This window comes from Chrysemys picta, chromosome 2 (genome assembly GCF_011386835.1).
Source record: "Chrysemys picta bellii isolate R12L10 chromosome 2, ASM1138683v2, whole genome shotgun sequence".
NCBI classification, from domain to species: Eukaryota; Metazoa; Chordata; order Testudines; family Emydidae; genus Chrysemys; species Chrysemys picta.
In genome coordinates, this window is record NC_088792.1 from 102,562,115 (window position 1) to 102,576,805 (window position 14,691).

General features: G+C 38.4%; 1 protein-coding gene across 4 annotated transcripts in view; it reads left to right on the forward strand.

Moving 5' to 3' along the window:
* CUL1 (cullin 1) overlaps positions 1-14,691 on the forward strand; it is an 84,454-nt gene that overhangs the window by 68,848 nt on the left and 915 nt on the right. For all 4 annotated transcript variants that reach the window (XM_005300399.5, XM_042842735.2, XM_065583880.1 and 1 more), the window contains exons 10-21: positions 343-450; positions 540-646; positions 985-1,033; positions 1,479-1,610; positions 2,383-2,500; positions 4,035-4,111; positions 5,006-5,137; positions 7,744-7,836; positions 9,380-9,427; positions 9,509-9,591; positions 12,519-12,624; positions 14,474-14,587. In XM_005300399.5, coding sequence (XP_005300456.1) covers positions 343-450; positions 540-646; positions 985-1,033; positions 1,479-1,610; positions 2,383-2,500; positions 4,035-4,111; positions 5,006-5,137; positions 7,744-7,836; positions 9,380-9,427; positions 9,509-9,591; positions 12,519-12,624; positions 14,474-14,587 — 1,167 coding nt within the window. The remainder of the gene's footprint in view (positions 1-342; positions 451-539; positions 647-984; positions 1,034-1,478; positions 1,611-2,382; positions 2,501-4,034; positions 4,112-5,005; positions 5,138-7,743; positions 7,837-9,379; positions 9,428-9,508; positions 9,592-12,518; positions 12,625-14,473; positions 14,588-14,691) is intronic.

Genomic DNA, 14,691 nt, shown 5'->3' on the forward strand with positions numbered 1-14,691 from the left:
TTTATACTTTATGCAGCAGCCGTTGTACTTTCAGCATGCCCAAGTATATATAAATCAACTCTGAGCAAGTTACATATCTGTTACAGTAGTAATGACTAGAATAAGTTTTCCTTGTCACTTGAATGCTCTTAATAGTCTAGAACCTATTTCTATTTTTAAAAAAATACTTCTAATCCTCCCCTCCCCCCTTTTTTGTTTTTGTTGTTTTTTTTGTTTGTTTGGTGTATAAACTTTCACTCTATAAACCTGCTTAAGAAGACATTGGTCAACTGCATTGTTTGGAGAAACTTGCAGAAAGTTGAACAAGTTTCATTGCAATCAACAGGCTGTGTTTTCTTTCAGGATCCAAAAATGTATGTACAGACAGTGTTGGATGTCCATAAGAAATATAATGCTCTAGTCATGTCTGCCTTCAACAATGATGCTGGCTTTGTGGCTGCACTAGATAAGGTAATGTATGTTTAATGTCTGTGGTAACCATTAGATCTCTCTGATTTAGGGGGATTTCCAAAACTTTGACTTCCTTGTGTAATTTGCAGGCTTGTGGTCGATTTATAAATAATAATGCAGTGACAAAAATGGCTCAGTCATCCAGTAAATCTCCAGAGTTGCTGGCACGATATTGTGACTCCTTGCTAAAGAAAAGGTATGTCTTACAGGGAAAGTTAAAAATTAATTTTCTAGTGTTTTTTTTGTTTAAAACATTACAATTATCGTAGTTGTGAAGTGAAATTACACATTGCATCTGTAGAAATATATTTACATTGTTAAACACTTAATTCAAGCAAAAAAGATAATGCAGTAATAATTGCTTGAAAAGTCTATATAAAAAGTTGAATAGGAACATGTTCGAAAAACTTGTTTTCCAAAGAAAATCCCATATTGGACTTAAGTTTCAGTTCACAAGTCATGAATCTAGAATGTAACGGTATTCATAAGTTATGAATAATAAATTTGCTCAGTAATGCACTTCTTTGACTGCAGCTCAAAGAATCCAGAAGAAGCAGAGCTAGAAGATACACTCAATCAAGTGGTAAGATTCTTAAATAGAGTTTTCTTCTACATAAACTTTTAAATTTCATAATAATTTTAAGGTCATCACAAGAGGTTGCAGGTCATGTGCAATCAACACTTTTATTCTGTGTATTTCATTGCTTAAATCTTTTGGTAACATTTTTTTAAAATGCCAAAAGTCCTTTTCCAAAAAAAAAAAAAAAGAAAAAGACTTAATTCAATCAATAGTATACCTCAGAAAGCTGAACAGAATCGACATTCTCTTTAATGTGTATTATGGTGTAAAACCATTTTATCTCTTCTGAACTATTTCAAAGGTTAACATGTAAAAAAAGACTGTATTTACATTTCAAAAATAATTATGACACTAAAATGTATGACACTTCTAATGAAGTTAAAAAATTGGATTTGATACAAATTTTCAGGTGTGTTCCTTTTGTAAAAAGTTTTTTTGGCTTTTCCAGATGGTTGTATTCAAGTACATTGAAGACAAAGATGTGTTTCAAAAATTCTATGCTAAAATGCTGGCAAAGAGATTGGTACACCAGAACAGTGCTAGTGATGATGCTGAAGCAAGCATGATCTCTAAACTCAAGGTAAGTCTTCCCTTTCTTAGCACTGGCTAGGGAGGCACTGTTACTTTCCACACACAATGCATATACGCACTTTTTAATATTTGATCAGAAAAATACAAAACTTAAATTTCACAAGTCTTTTGACCCCTTGGATTTGCAGTCAGTATGTCTTGCTTTGGAATGAGATCTTTAAGCGGGCCTGCTATCGAAGCAAACAACTGCTGAAACAGCTTCCCAATCTGCCACTTTTTTCAATAACCCTGAATGCTACCTTAAGAACAGTTGATTTTTTTTTGTGTTGCAATTTGACATCGGCGATAAGTGAAATAATCATTAATCAATACAGCTGAGTTCATAATTTTTTTGCATAACTGTGCTGCTGTTTACAACAATCTTGCCAAACCTTACTTGTATGCAGTTTTTTGACGGGGAAATAAAATGTCAGTAACTTTCTCGTTCTCATAGTTGTTATAAAGGGCTAGCAAGTAGACCAGATGTTGACTGGTAAATTTTCATGACAGTGTTTCCTGGCTGATTTATTTTAATTTTTAAAATGTTGATCTCACATTTTTGGTGGCAGAACAGCTACAGAAAAAGCAGTTAAAATAACACGACTTGTCTAAATGGGTTCAGAACTTTCCGAGTGATTTTTGGACATGCAGGAAATGGTTTGTCATATATTCCTCTAGCAAAATTGATTCCAATCAGAAAAACCCTACTTTTCTTGTTCTGTTTGTTCTCCCCGTGTCAAAATACATGGTCTTTCAGACAAAGCTGTGCTCTTTAATTACAGCAAGCTTGTGGTTTTGAGTACACCTCTAAACTTCAGAGGATGTTCCAAGACATTGGCGTAAGCAAGGACTTGAACGAGCAATTTAAAAAGCATCTGACAAATTCAGAACCATTAGATTGTAAGTATTAAATTTAATATAACCTTTCTCTTAAAAACTGAGTTATTGTTAAATTAGCCACACCTTCCCTTAATTATAGAGATACAAGGGGAAATGACCAAGTGTTGAATGAGGGACGTATTTGATTCATGTAGCATGCCACTGAAAGTTAGAGTTATTAAAACTTCAGTTTGGATAGACTTTTTTTGGGTCTGTTCACTGTCTTCAAACAGCACCTCATGCCTCCTGATCTGAACAGAACCTTTTTGTTTTACAGATCACAGTGGGGTTAGCTGTTACAGAGAGAGGATTCAACATAGTGTATCCTCCTCTGCTAAAAGTGAAGCCTGGTGTTTTTGTTAAATGTTTTTTCCTTTGACCAAAATCATTGCTTAAACAGGGAGACTTCTAGGAATAGTACTGAAAAATGGCAGGTCCTCCTTTAGCTCAGTAATTAGGCCTGTTGCTTTCAGATTCAGAGGTCTCTGATTTCAGTTTCTTCTTGAAATGGAATGCTTCAAGATAGAGTTAGCACTTGGTTTTTACTTAATTTCATTCCATGTTGTACAAGGCCTACTTCAGGTTTTATAGAATTTTGTTTTATAATACATAATGTATTCACTTCTGCCTTGCGTCTCAGAGTCTTTCTGCGCTAAACAAAAAAGTCTCAGACCTCAGGTCAACAGGGTTAAAAATAGCAATGTATACGTTCCCACTAGTTCTGGAGCCCGGGCTCTGAGATCCACCTCCTTGCTGGGTCTCAGCGCCTGGGCTCCAACCTGAATGAGAACGTCTACACAGGAGCACTGGAAGCTCCCTAAAAGTGTGGAGGGGCCAACGGCACCCAGTCCATGGCCCCATCCCCTGCTCTGCTTTTTTCCTCTGAGGCCCTGCCCCCCACTCACTCATCTCTGCCCCCGTTGCTCGTCCTTAAGGCAAGTAAAAAGTGATGGGGCCATGGCCACCTCAAACCTCCCCCTTCCAGTGCCCCTGCATCTGCACTTCTGGTTTTATCCCTGTAGCGTTAATCCCACAAGCCCGAGTCAGTTGACCTGAACTCTTGAGACTCGCTGTTGCATTTTGTTTTTTCTCCCCCATTATAGATGCACTCTTGAGTCTCAAAAGCAATTGACAAACATAAATTTGCCACTTGTGTTCTTGCCAGTAGCAGATTTTTAATTAAATGGTTATGCATTAATTTTGAAAAAAAAAAATTACTTTTCAAAAAGAGAAGATAAAAGCTAACAGGGTAATGAATGAGATTAAATGCATGCAAATGTCAGGGAATTGTGACTTAGATTTTGAGTAAATACACATTTGACCCCTCAACCCTATCTTTGCCTCACACGGTGTCTTTAATTTTAACAATATGTTTTATAAATAGTAATACTTACCCATTGTCTTTTGATATTAGTGTCATCACCATGTCAGGTCAGGCAACACAGAAACCTCTCCTGTTTTGAGTTGGCCTCTCCCAAACTGCACATTGACAGGTCCGTAATACCAAAGGGGAGATAGCTGTTAGCCTGTTAATCTATGTACATTTCTTTTCCAGTGGATTTCAGTATACAGGTTCTCAGTTCTGGATCATGGCCCTTTCAGCAGTCCTGCACATTTGCTCTACCTTCTGAGGTGAGGTGATAAGCTTTTTAATCTTCTATTAAATAAACTAAAGTTTCAGTTTAAATTTTTCTCAAAGATGACCTAAAATGAACTCCAAAGTATTTTCTGACATAAAATGTCATGACTTGAACATTTTTGCCTCTGTTAAGGGTGACCTGCAAAAGATTTATTCAAATAAAAAAACCTAGATTTTAATCTCTCTTGTTTTATGGTGTATAAAGAAAGCCTGAAAGATTTTTTTCCTGCTTATTTTTTTATTTTCGAAGTATCAGAAATGTCAAGTCTTGTCTTTCCTGATTGTGCTGGAGGACCTCCCAGGGGGAGGTCTGAGATATGTAATCCTTCTTTGTTACTGGTGAGGCACTCATAATCCTTAAACAAGATGGTCTTCCTCCAGAACGTTCAGTAGTCATTAAAATAAAATGGGTGTATGCTTTTAAAGCTCTTGTTTTTATTAAGAAACTTTGACCCTCTCAATTACTCAGCTTTCAGTCTGTTGATTCTTGAGATGACATGATGACTGCTTTTCCAGTCACCCTGGTCCTCAGCCTAGATAAGACCTGAATTTCTAATTTAACAAATGAGTAGCGGAGGAGAAGTGGGGGGGGGGGGGAGGAAATTACCTTTAAGGCCCTCCTTAAAACTTTGCAAAGGAACAAAAGAACAATAAGCCTGTTTTCTTTTCCTTTCCGTATGACATTTAAAGTGAAGTTGATCACAAAAGGAAACTCATATCCAAGTCTAAAGAACCTTTTTAAAAAATTTCTATCTAGGCCCCCCTAGGAAAGGACATGTTAACATAGCATGGTCTGGATTGATTTACACAGTGTAGATTCAAATACACTTCGAAGTGTGAAAATGCAGTGATGTTGGTTTTTCTTTTTATTTTTATTTTTTATACAGTTGGAACGCAGTTATCAGAGATTTACAGCTTTTTATGCCAGTCGTCATAGTGGAAGAAAATTGACCTGGTTGTATCAGCTATCCAAAGGGGAACTGGTTACCAACTGTTTCAAAAATAGATATACATTACAGGTAAGACTAACCTTGTATTAGTGGAAAGGTTTAGTGAATAATTGACTAGTCTAAACATTTTTGTGATGAGTTCTTCCAAGCTGTTATGTAGAGGGACCTTGCTGTTGGAAGTCCCTGACTTGATCTATTTTTTGGTATATGTCAGACAAAATATGTATATGTAATTCTGTGTATTGGGAAGAAAAGTTTCAGAATAAATGCTTCACGTATCTTCAAAATAAGAGGCAATCCTTCACAAGCATCCCTACAATAGTAAAACATCAGTGCGCAATGGTGGAGAAAAAATTAGGAAATATATTTTAGCTCTAAACTTTGGAGGTGGTTAAACAGTGAGAAGGAAAATCATTTAAAAATTATGCATATCACTGAGTTTCCTTTTAAAGTGTTTAAGGGCCAGATTTTCCAAAGAGTTCGGCACTTAAACATAAAAAATAAAGTAGGCAGATTTTAAAGTGCTCAAAACCTTGAAAGGCTCCCTTTGGAAATTCTTCCCACTTCATTTTAGTGCCTAAATAGGAGCTGAGCTTTTTTGAAAATCTGGCCTTAAGTTTTTCCATTGCTTTTTTCAAGAAGCTTTCCAGCTTGTCTTAATCCTTGGATGCCAGCAATCCCTGAAGTATCCATTGTAAGAAGATAAATTGTATTTTTTTTTTAAAGTGAGATCAGTGGGTTAAGAGTTTTATAACCCCACTACCTATTTTATATTCCTTTTTAAAATGGCCAAGTACTCACATTCTCCCAAAGTTATTCAGTATGGTGTAAGCTTCTGGTTTTCGGCGGGGGGGAACTAAATCTGACTTAGATTCTGCCCGGAATTAAAACAGTGACTACCTATGTCAACACACAAACAGCCTAATATAAATATAGGGTATGTTCAGCTCTATTTTGTACTTGTCTGAACACTGAAACTAAGTGAGTAAACCCTATATAATGGGATTTGACGTTAGCATTTTAAATTCATTTAATAATTTCTGTAATTCTCTAAGGCTATGTCTGCATTACGAGTTTGGGATGCGATTCCCCTGCTCCTGTATACATATCCATGCTAGCTCTCATCCAGTAGCAGTGTCGCTGCAGTAGCATAGGTAGTGGCAGTGGAGACACGGTTGAGCCCATTGGTTTCAGGCATGTGTGTACTTGGCACGGATCAGCTGTGGCCTCTGCTGCTGCTTTTCGTGCTGTCATGGCTACACTGCTATTTATACTTGCACCAGCTCAGTGAGCGCTAGTGTGAGGACCTGGACACTTGCAGGGAAATCAGATTCCTAGGTCGTAATGTTAGACCCTAAAATGTGTGTATATTGCACCTGGCCACTCTGAAAAACACTTATGAACATTGCTTAACTCACATGAGAAATCCAGTTGGCTTTAAAGCTAAATGTGTGCATAACTGTGTGCGGATCAGGTCTTTTATCTGAGTACCTAAAATAAATTGAGACTTTTGCCTTCTCAAATACCTTACTCAGGCTATTGAACTTACGCATTTAATGTGCATTTATATTGTTAATACTACTGGTGATAAACTTGAACAAACCATAGGTGTGTTTATGAACTACAGGGCACTTATCCATAGGCCTTGATGAAATTAGTCGTATCTACAGTTGTATGTAAAATGTTTCTAATGTCATGTAGTGAAATCCAATAGTCTGTGTCTAGGTTTTATATTAAGGATAAAATGGAAAATACTCATAATTGGGTAACAAATTGAGGGGGAATATTTTGAAATCAGAAAACATGTGGGTAAAAAGAGATACATGGAAGGAACTGTCTGCAAGTAGTTCAACTGGTCACAATCTTAGGATTTAGATTTAAAGAATACTGGAATGTTGGTAATACAATGATGTGCGCATGTGAAGAATCATACAGAGAGACTTGCTGCATTGCGTAATGATTCCATTTAAGGTTCCGGGTGTGAAGATTTATCTCCCATTTTAAATAGCAAATCTTATGTTTTATTGACAGTTCCATGAAGCTCTTTAAAGAGCGTAGTCTGAAAGCATGTGAGCCTATTTTCTCTGTTCTCAATTATCGTTCACACGTACAACTCTCATTCAAGTTAGTGTTGTGTAGACATATCTGAAGGCATGAATATGTCTCACTGTTTTTGGTTTTGTTGCAAACATTATGCCTATTTGCTTTCTCATTATATTTATGCATAGAGGAAAATTTACTCAAAATCTTTCCAAAAATAACTATAGTACAGTCCCTAGCTCCCATTTTTTAAAAATAGTACATCTTTGAGAACTAGGTTTTTGCTTAAACGTCCATTTGAATGCTGTTTAATAGCAGAGAAGAAATGGTAGACTTGGATACGAAGGATAATTTAAAAGTATCGTACTTTTCATATTCACTTTTTTAAAGTGATGAATCCTTCAAATTGAGTATTATGAATCTTTTTTTTGCCTAGCCATAACTGTTTAATCTATCAGGCTTCATCAAGGTTTCAATTTAGTTTGGGTGGGGGAGTGTTTGTGTGTCTGTGTATTCGTGTTCATGATTGGTGAATTTTCCAAGGCAGTCAAGTTCAAATACCCATTCAAGTTGTGCGTATTTTCACTTAGATTTTATATTTGGCCTTTTTCTTTTCTTTTTTTGGGGTCTGGAAGGCATCGACGTTCCAGATGGCAATCCTACTACAATACAACACAGAAGATGCCTATACTGTTCAACAGCTGACAGACAGTACTCAAATAAAAATGGTAGTGTCTTAATTATGTATTGTATTACACTAGTTTTGTTACCACTGCAATGTAAAGTTTCTTTTCATGGGGTTCAACACACTTACTGCTGTCCTGAAAAGGGGAGCAGGAGGTGAGATCTGTTTGACTCAAATGTTAGTTTTTGTTCTTGCGGTAGCAGTTGTTGCTGCTTTGTTGGTCAACTTACCTTCCTGTTCAGTTTCTAGTAATCATAAACTCTTCTAGGTTTTATTTCGGAGGTTTCTAGCAAATCCTGAAGTGTAGACACTCTCTCATTGATCACTATGCTGAATCCTTTAGAATTATATTACTCTATGCCTCCCTCCTCTGCTCCTGTAATTAGTCATTGGTTTTCTAGTGCATGTATTTTTGTTTTAAAACTTCTGTTTTTGGGAAAGGTGGTGGTCTCCCTTTATTATCAGGTTCCTAGAATTTCCTATCTGTTTTATATCCTGAAAGATTAAGAACATGAACACGTTGAGAATATAGATGCATTGGCTAAGTGTTTGTTTTACTTGGAGAGGCAATTCCCTACTGTTTCTTCAAAAGCAGACTCTGTACCTCAACTGTTAAAAACCAGGTGTCTCTCTTTTGACTAGGCTCACATAAGGTCTTCTAAGGCATGTCGGGGAGAAAAGCAAATTATCCGTGGTCAGCAAACTTAAGTGACCTGCCAAAGAGAGAATAAATCTGTGAATACAAATTAGAGTTTTGGATGCTTCATAGAAAATTCAAACATAAGTTGTCCGCATTGCGGAATTGCCTCTGTTATGGACATTGTCAGCCACCAATGTAGCTGCACCCAGTGCAAACCCATAGTTGTAAACAGACAAAGCTGCTGTTTGCATGGATGGAGTGTCCACCTACTTCAAACTGGGTTCACTTTCAGCAGGGAAAATAGCACCTTCCATGTCTATACTGGAGATATACACTGGTGCGGCTTCCTCAGGGACTGGCCTCCAGTGTTTGTAATCGAAAAAAAGCCCTAGTGTAGGCCTGAAAAATATTCAGACATCTGCCATGGTGCACTTTCTGAGTTCTTACTCAGCATAAATTTAATAGTCTTTGGATAGATGCTTTCCTGCATGTCAGCACCATTTAGTGGGGAAAGGATCATTAAAGGGGTAATTGGAAAGACCTGTTCTTTGAAATTGGTCTATTTGAGGAACCTCAGAGTAGTCTGGCACAAGAAAGGGGAAAATCTGCTATTGGGTTCGTGCTAAAGTGGAATTCTTTGTCTTCAATCCTCTAAAATGAAAAGTTTTTAATATTTCGCATAAGCTTTTGTGGTATTTCTCAATCGTTAATTCACTTTCTAAATGCTCGACATGTACTTTTGCAATTTTTCTGTACCTTTTGGTGATTTTTTTCAATTCTGCCTGCAGTTTGTATTTTTGTAGCTATGTAAAATGAAATTTGAATAGTTCCAGTGCATGCAGGACCTTTCAATTATTTTGTTATAACTCAATGTCAAAATTCATTGGACATTTGAAAGAAAAATGTATTTTAAGTTGGCATTGATAATTTCTCCTGTAACTTGTAGGATATCTTGGCACAAGTTCTACAGATCTTACTGAAGTCAAAGTTATTGGTAAGTTCGTTTGCTTTCTTGCATATTTAATTTATTGAAAAACATTTTAGCAAATATATAATAATTTTTTGTTTCTTGTAGGTTTTGGAAGATGAAAATGCAAATGTGGATGAGGTGGAATTGAAGCCGGATACCTTAATAAAACTATATCTTGGTTACAAAAAGTAAGAAAAATCTAATAGTATAAACGGGTTGTGTATAAATGGCAACAATCTGTTTCTCTGAAGCTCCTGCTATTTATAGTGTCGCTTTTTAGCAACGCTATAGCTGTGGTTGAGCAAGCACTCGAATGGCTCTATAAAGCAAACAGGATGGCACTCACCAGCAGTGTCAGTAAACGTCCTCTCACGTCTTCAACTCTTGATTCTTGCTAGTCACTGGGGCTCAGTAAAAATCTGGTTTAATTTAGTTAGACTTTGATCACATAGACACATTTGGCTGGCGTGCCATCACTGCGTGTTTTGCCATTGGTCCTGACTTACACATGCCAAGTAAATAAATTACATTTAAAGGGGTCTTATTCATTTAAAAACAAACAAACCACCAAATCCAAAGTTTTAAGCGCATGGCCATTTAAAAACAGCCCCTGAAAAAGAGCAATGTGCTTTATTAGTTAGTCTCTAAGGTGCCACAAGTACTCCTGTTCTTTTTGCGGATACAGACTAACATGGCTGCTACTCTGAAACCTGTGCTTTATTTAGAGATTTTGAGCTCTGAAGTGCCTTAAAAACTAAGATTCTCTTTGCAGTGTCTTTCGGTTAGCTCTTGTTGTTTCAGTGCCATTTTTATAGCTATATGTCTCAAACTACTTACAGCACAGTAGTGTTTGTGTGCTTAGCTGAAGGATAGGCCTAATCTCAGTTATGAATTCCATACTGATGATGATGGTTTATTTAAGAAACCTTTTAGTGTAGCGCATGTAACTTAATCTACATTCTATTAAATAAACCACATTTTGTGTGAAATGAAATAACTGAAATGAATTAAATTTTTATTTAGAAATCCTCCCTTGTATTTAATCTTTTTCCTTTCTTCTGTATCTGAACTAGAGGGCTGTTCCAAACAAACTAGAGGGCTGAGTATTCTCTCTCTTACGAGAATTCATAAACATTATATTATTTGGTGTTAGCAACACTGATGTTATTGTTATGCTTTGTCTAGAAGTAACCTCTTATTTACACGTAATTGTAGTCATAGCAGATTTACACATTCTATAGTCTAGTGTTCTGAAATAATGTTACTTATTTTAAATGTGGAATGGTAATAACTAGCAATGTGATCAGCAGGTAACATGATTATCCTTGTTCAGTGTTCTTTAACACTGGATGTATTTCCATCTGTTTTGCTTTATTTAATATAATCACTGTCTTTTTTTATACTCCTTTTTACAAATCAACCACTTCTTTTGTTTGAATTTTAAAACAGTTAAATTGATAAGATTCTGTTTTCAACAGTGCAGTGGATTCATAGGGATGTTTATAAATATGGCTTATTTGAAAAATATCAAACTGCAATATTGGTTTTTTGGGTCAGGATTTATACCAATCTTCACAAAATATACAAATGTGTAATTGCAACAATATCTATACTTGAGACAAATTAATTATTATGAGGAAAAAATTCCAAAATTAATTATCTCCTCACTAGGATCAGAATGTAATAAGTAAAGCAACATACTGACTTTTCTCCTAAATGTTGTAATCCCCTGTTGTCCCATGTGTATGCTCATAGAATTGGAGTGCAGCATCAATTCCATTTCTCTCTCACTAGAGGCAACACTCCAAATGAGGCCAAAAGTCTGTGGGATAACTAATTGCAGTTGATCTGGTAAATAAACAATAATCCAAATTGTTCACAGCTTGTTCTTGAGGAAGATTAAGTGGTAAATTTTCAAAGTTCTGCTTTCAAAAGTAACTTACAAGCCTCACTTTCAATGAGACTTAGGTTCCCTAAATACCCAAGTGACTTTTGAAAATGTTATCCTTGGTTCCCAGAACAAATCTTAAGCTTTGTATGTTTTATTTTTAGGCAAATGTAATATGAATAGAAGTTTTGTTTTGAGTTGTTATTATTAAATTTTTAATGTGTAAATTTTCCTGCAGTATCAAACTCTCTCTCATATGCATTGTGCTAGTAGTTGGTGAGGACCAGAAAGTGAAACTGACATACAGGGTTGTACTGTTTAAGGCCCTGATCCTGCAACAGTGTCTGTGTGGATGGACCCATATTGACTTCAGTGGGGTTTCACATGGGTGCAAGGATCTACACATTAGTATGCAGTTGCAGTTTTGGGTCCCATGCTAAGTAAAATGTAAATAGTGAATAAATATGAATGGTAAAAATAAATGAACTTTAGAATTGAGTAATGCAGGTAAATCTTTTTTCTCCCCTAGATATAAGTTCCTTTTAAATTTCAAAGTCTGTACTCCTTTAGCAGTCAAACGCACAAGTAGTTTTTATTTAGCTTTTGTGATCAAAATTCCTGTTTCAAACATTATATTTTGTCATCTTAGTTATTTTTAAAACAAAGCCATAATTTGAGATCTATTTTGGTTTTCTACTTAAAAGAAGACTCAAAACTTAATCTAAATGTTCAGTTCTCCCAATTTAAGTGTGTGCTTTTGTACCAGGATTTGTTCAAATGTGTTCTGATCCTGCAAACTCAGTGGGACTATTCACATGAGAGAGAGTTTGATGGATAAATCTCATTATCACTTTGACAAATCACAAACCTTTGTAGTATTAACCATTTTGTTGGGATTATGGTATTTAGTGTCCAGTTGTGCTTGTGTACCCTAGAGTACTATGAAATGTATTCCATCTGGCCTAGGTAGCCTTTACAATAAAGAATATCAGAGCGTTAAGATCATTTGAAGATCACATTTGGGGAAAGGAGGCAACTATGAAATTTCTCTCCTATCCTATCCTCCTTGTCACTAAGTAAGAAAAGCTGTGTTGGGAGCAAATGGGAGGAATTGGTTCTTTTTATAGAACTGGAAATGGAAGGAGTAATCAGATATTCCCAACTTTCCACTCAGATTTTCTTTTTGAAATTAGGCTAATTATTTACTCAACTTCCCTTTCCTGGCAGCAAAAAATTGAGGGTAAACATCAATGTGCCAATGAAGACTGAACAGAAGCAGGAGCAGGAAACTACACACAAAAATATAGAGGAGGACAGGAAACTACTGATTCAGGTGGGTTGGATGTTAGTATGATGAGATCAGCCACATGCCATTGTAGGCAATCTGCGACTGCTTGTACCAAATATCCCCAACTGCTGGAGATAGGTCACTAAATGGCTCTGAGTTACTGCAGTGAATTCTTTGAATTCTGGCTGGTGGGACTTGCCCACATACTCAGGATCTAATTGATCACCATATTTGGGGTCAGGAAGGAGTTTTTCCCCCAGGTCATATTGGCAGAGACCTGAGGTGGGGGTTTGCCTTCCTCTGCAGCGTGGAGCATGGGTCAGTTGCTGGTTTAACTAGACAAAATGGTGGATTCTTTATAACATGAAGTCTTTAAATCATGATTTGAGGACTTCAGTAATTCAGCCAGAGGTTATGGTCTATTACAGGAGTGGGTGGGTCAGGTCCTGTGGCCTGTGGTATGCAGGAGGTCAGACTAGATGATCACAGTGGTACCATCTGGCCTGAGTCTGAGTATACTGGTCAATGCTTTCATCCCCCTCTTCATTAGCAGATACAAGCCACTGGTAGAGGCATGATAAAGCTCTAAAGACAGTGTTTCCCAAACAGCGGGTCACAGGAAGGTTCTAGATGAGTTGTGGGCCTGGTGCAGAGGAGAGGCTCCTAAGGGGGTGGGGAGAGAGCCCTCTGCTCAGTGGTGACTTTTGTCCCGTAGGACTGGGCCCAGCTCCAGGTGTTGCCATCTGGTGAAATGCTACTCTCCCTAATTTGGCTCAGCCACCCCTCTATTATGACAGAGGAGAGGCTGGGCCAAACCTGAGCGGCTCTGTGACCCCCATATGCTACATTGCAATCCTATGGTTGCCAACTATCTAATCGCACAAACCCAAACACCATTGCCCCGCCCTTTCTCCAAGACCCCAGCCCCCCACCCTCCCTCTGTCACTTGCTCTCCCTCACTCTCTCTCACTTTCACTGGGCTGGGGGAGGGGGTGCAAGCTTGGGGGGTGGGGCTGAAGGGTTTGGAGTGTGGGAGGGGACTCTGGGCTGAGCCTGGGGCAGGGGGTTGGGGTTGGGCTCTGGGAGGGAGTTTGGGTGCAGGAGGGGATGAGGAGTTGGGCTCTGGGAGGGAGTTTGGGTGCAGGAGGGGGTGAGGGGTTGGGCTCTGGGAGGGAGTTTGGGTGCAGGTTCTGGGCAGGAGATTGGGGTGCGTGGGGTGGCGCTTCCCTCGGGCGGCTCCTGAAAGTGACCAGCACACCCCTCTAGCAGCGGCTCCTAGGTGGGGAGGGCTGGGGTCTCTGTGTGCTGCCTCTGCCCGCAGGTACTGCCCTCACTGGGTTCCCATCTGCACTTGAGGTGGGAGTAGTGTGCGGAGACCTCCTGCCCCCCAGGGGCCGCAGGTACATGCCGTCTGCTTCTGAGAGCGGCGCAGGGCCAGGCTAGGCAGGGAGCCTTAGCCCCGCTGTGCCTCTGGACTTCTAGCACCTAAAATCTCTCGGTTTGGCGTCAGTAGCCTCTGGGAGATAGGGTCTGATTCCAGAAGACTCCCGGCTAAACCGGGAGGGTTGGCAACCCTATGTAAGCCCCACAGTGAGGAGCTGGCCCCAGCCCCATGGGACAGGAGTTGCTGCTGTGGTGCACTGAGACAAGGTCATGGTTGCAGTGGAGAGTGCTGCTGTGGGTGGTTGGTGTCCTTGGCTGGGTGAGGAGAAAGATAATAGCCTATGATTTTGCTCCCATCCTCCCCCAACAAATTTGGGCCCTGGATGGGTCTCAGAAAGAGACAAAATGGAGTTGGTGGGTTGTCTTAGTGAAAAGTTTGGGAACCACTGGCTTGATCCAGAATTGCAAATTGTATTTTCCTAAGAAGGTCTGTTTCTACTTTGCTATTTAGGCTGCTATTGTGAGAATTATGAAAATGAGAAAGGTTCTAAAACACCAGCAGTTGCTTGGAGAGGTTCTAACCCAGCTGTCCTCAAGATTCAAACCACGAGTTCCAGTAATTAAGGTATGTCAGAACAGCAGTAATGGATCTTAATTTTTTAAACAAGCATCTGAGTTAATGGACTGATTTTAGAAAGATTAAAGAAATAACAAGTCACCTTTATTCCA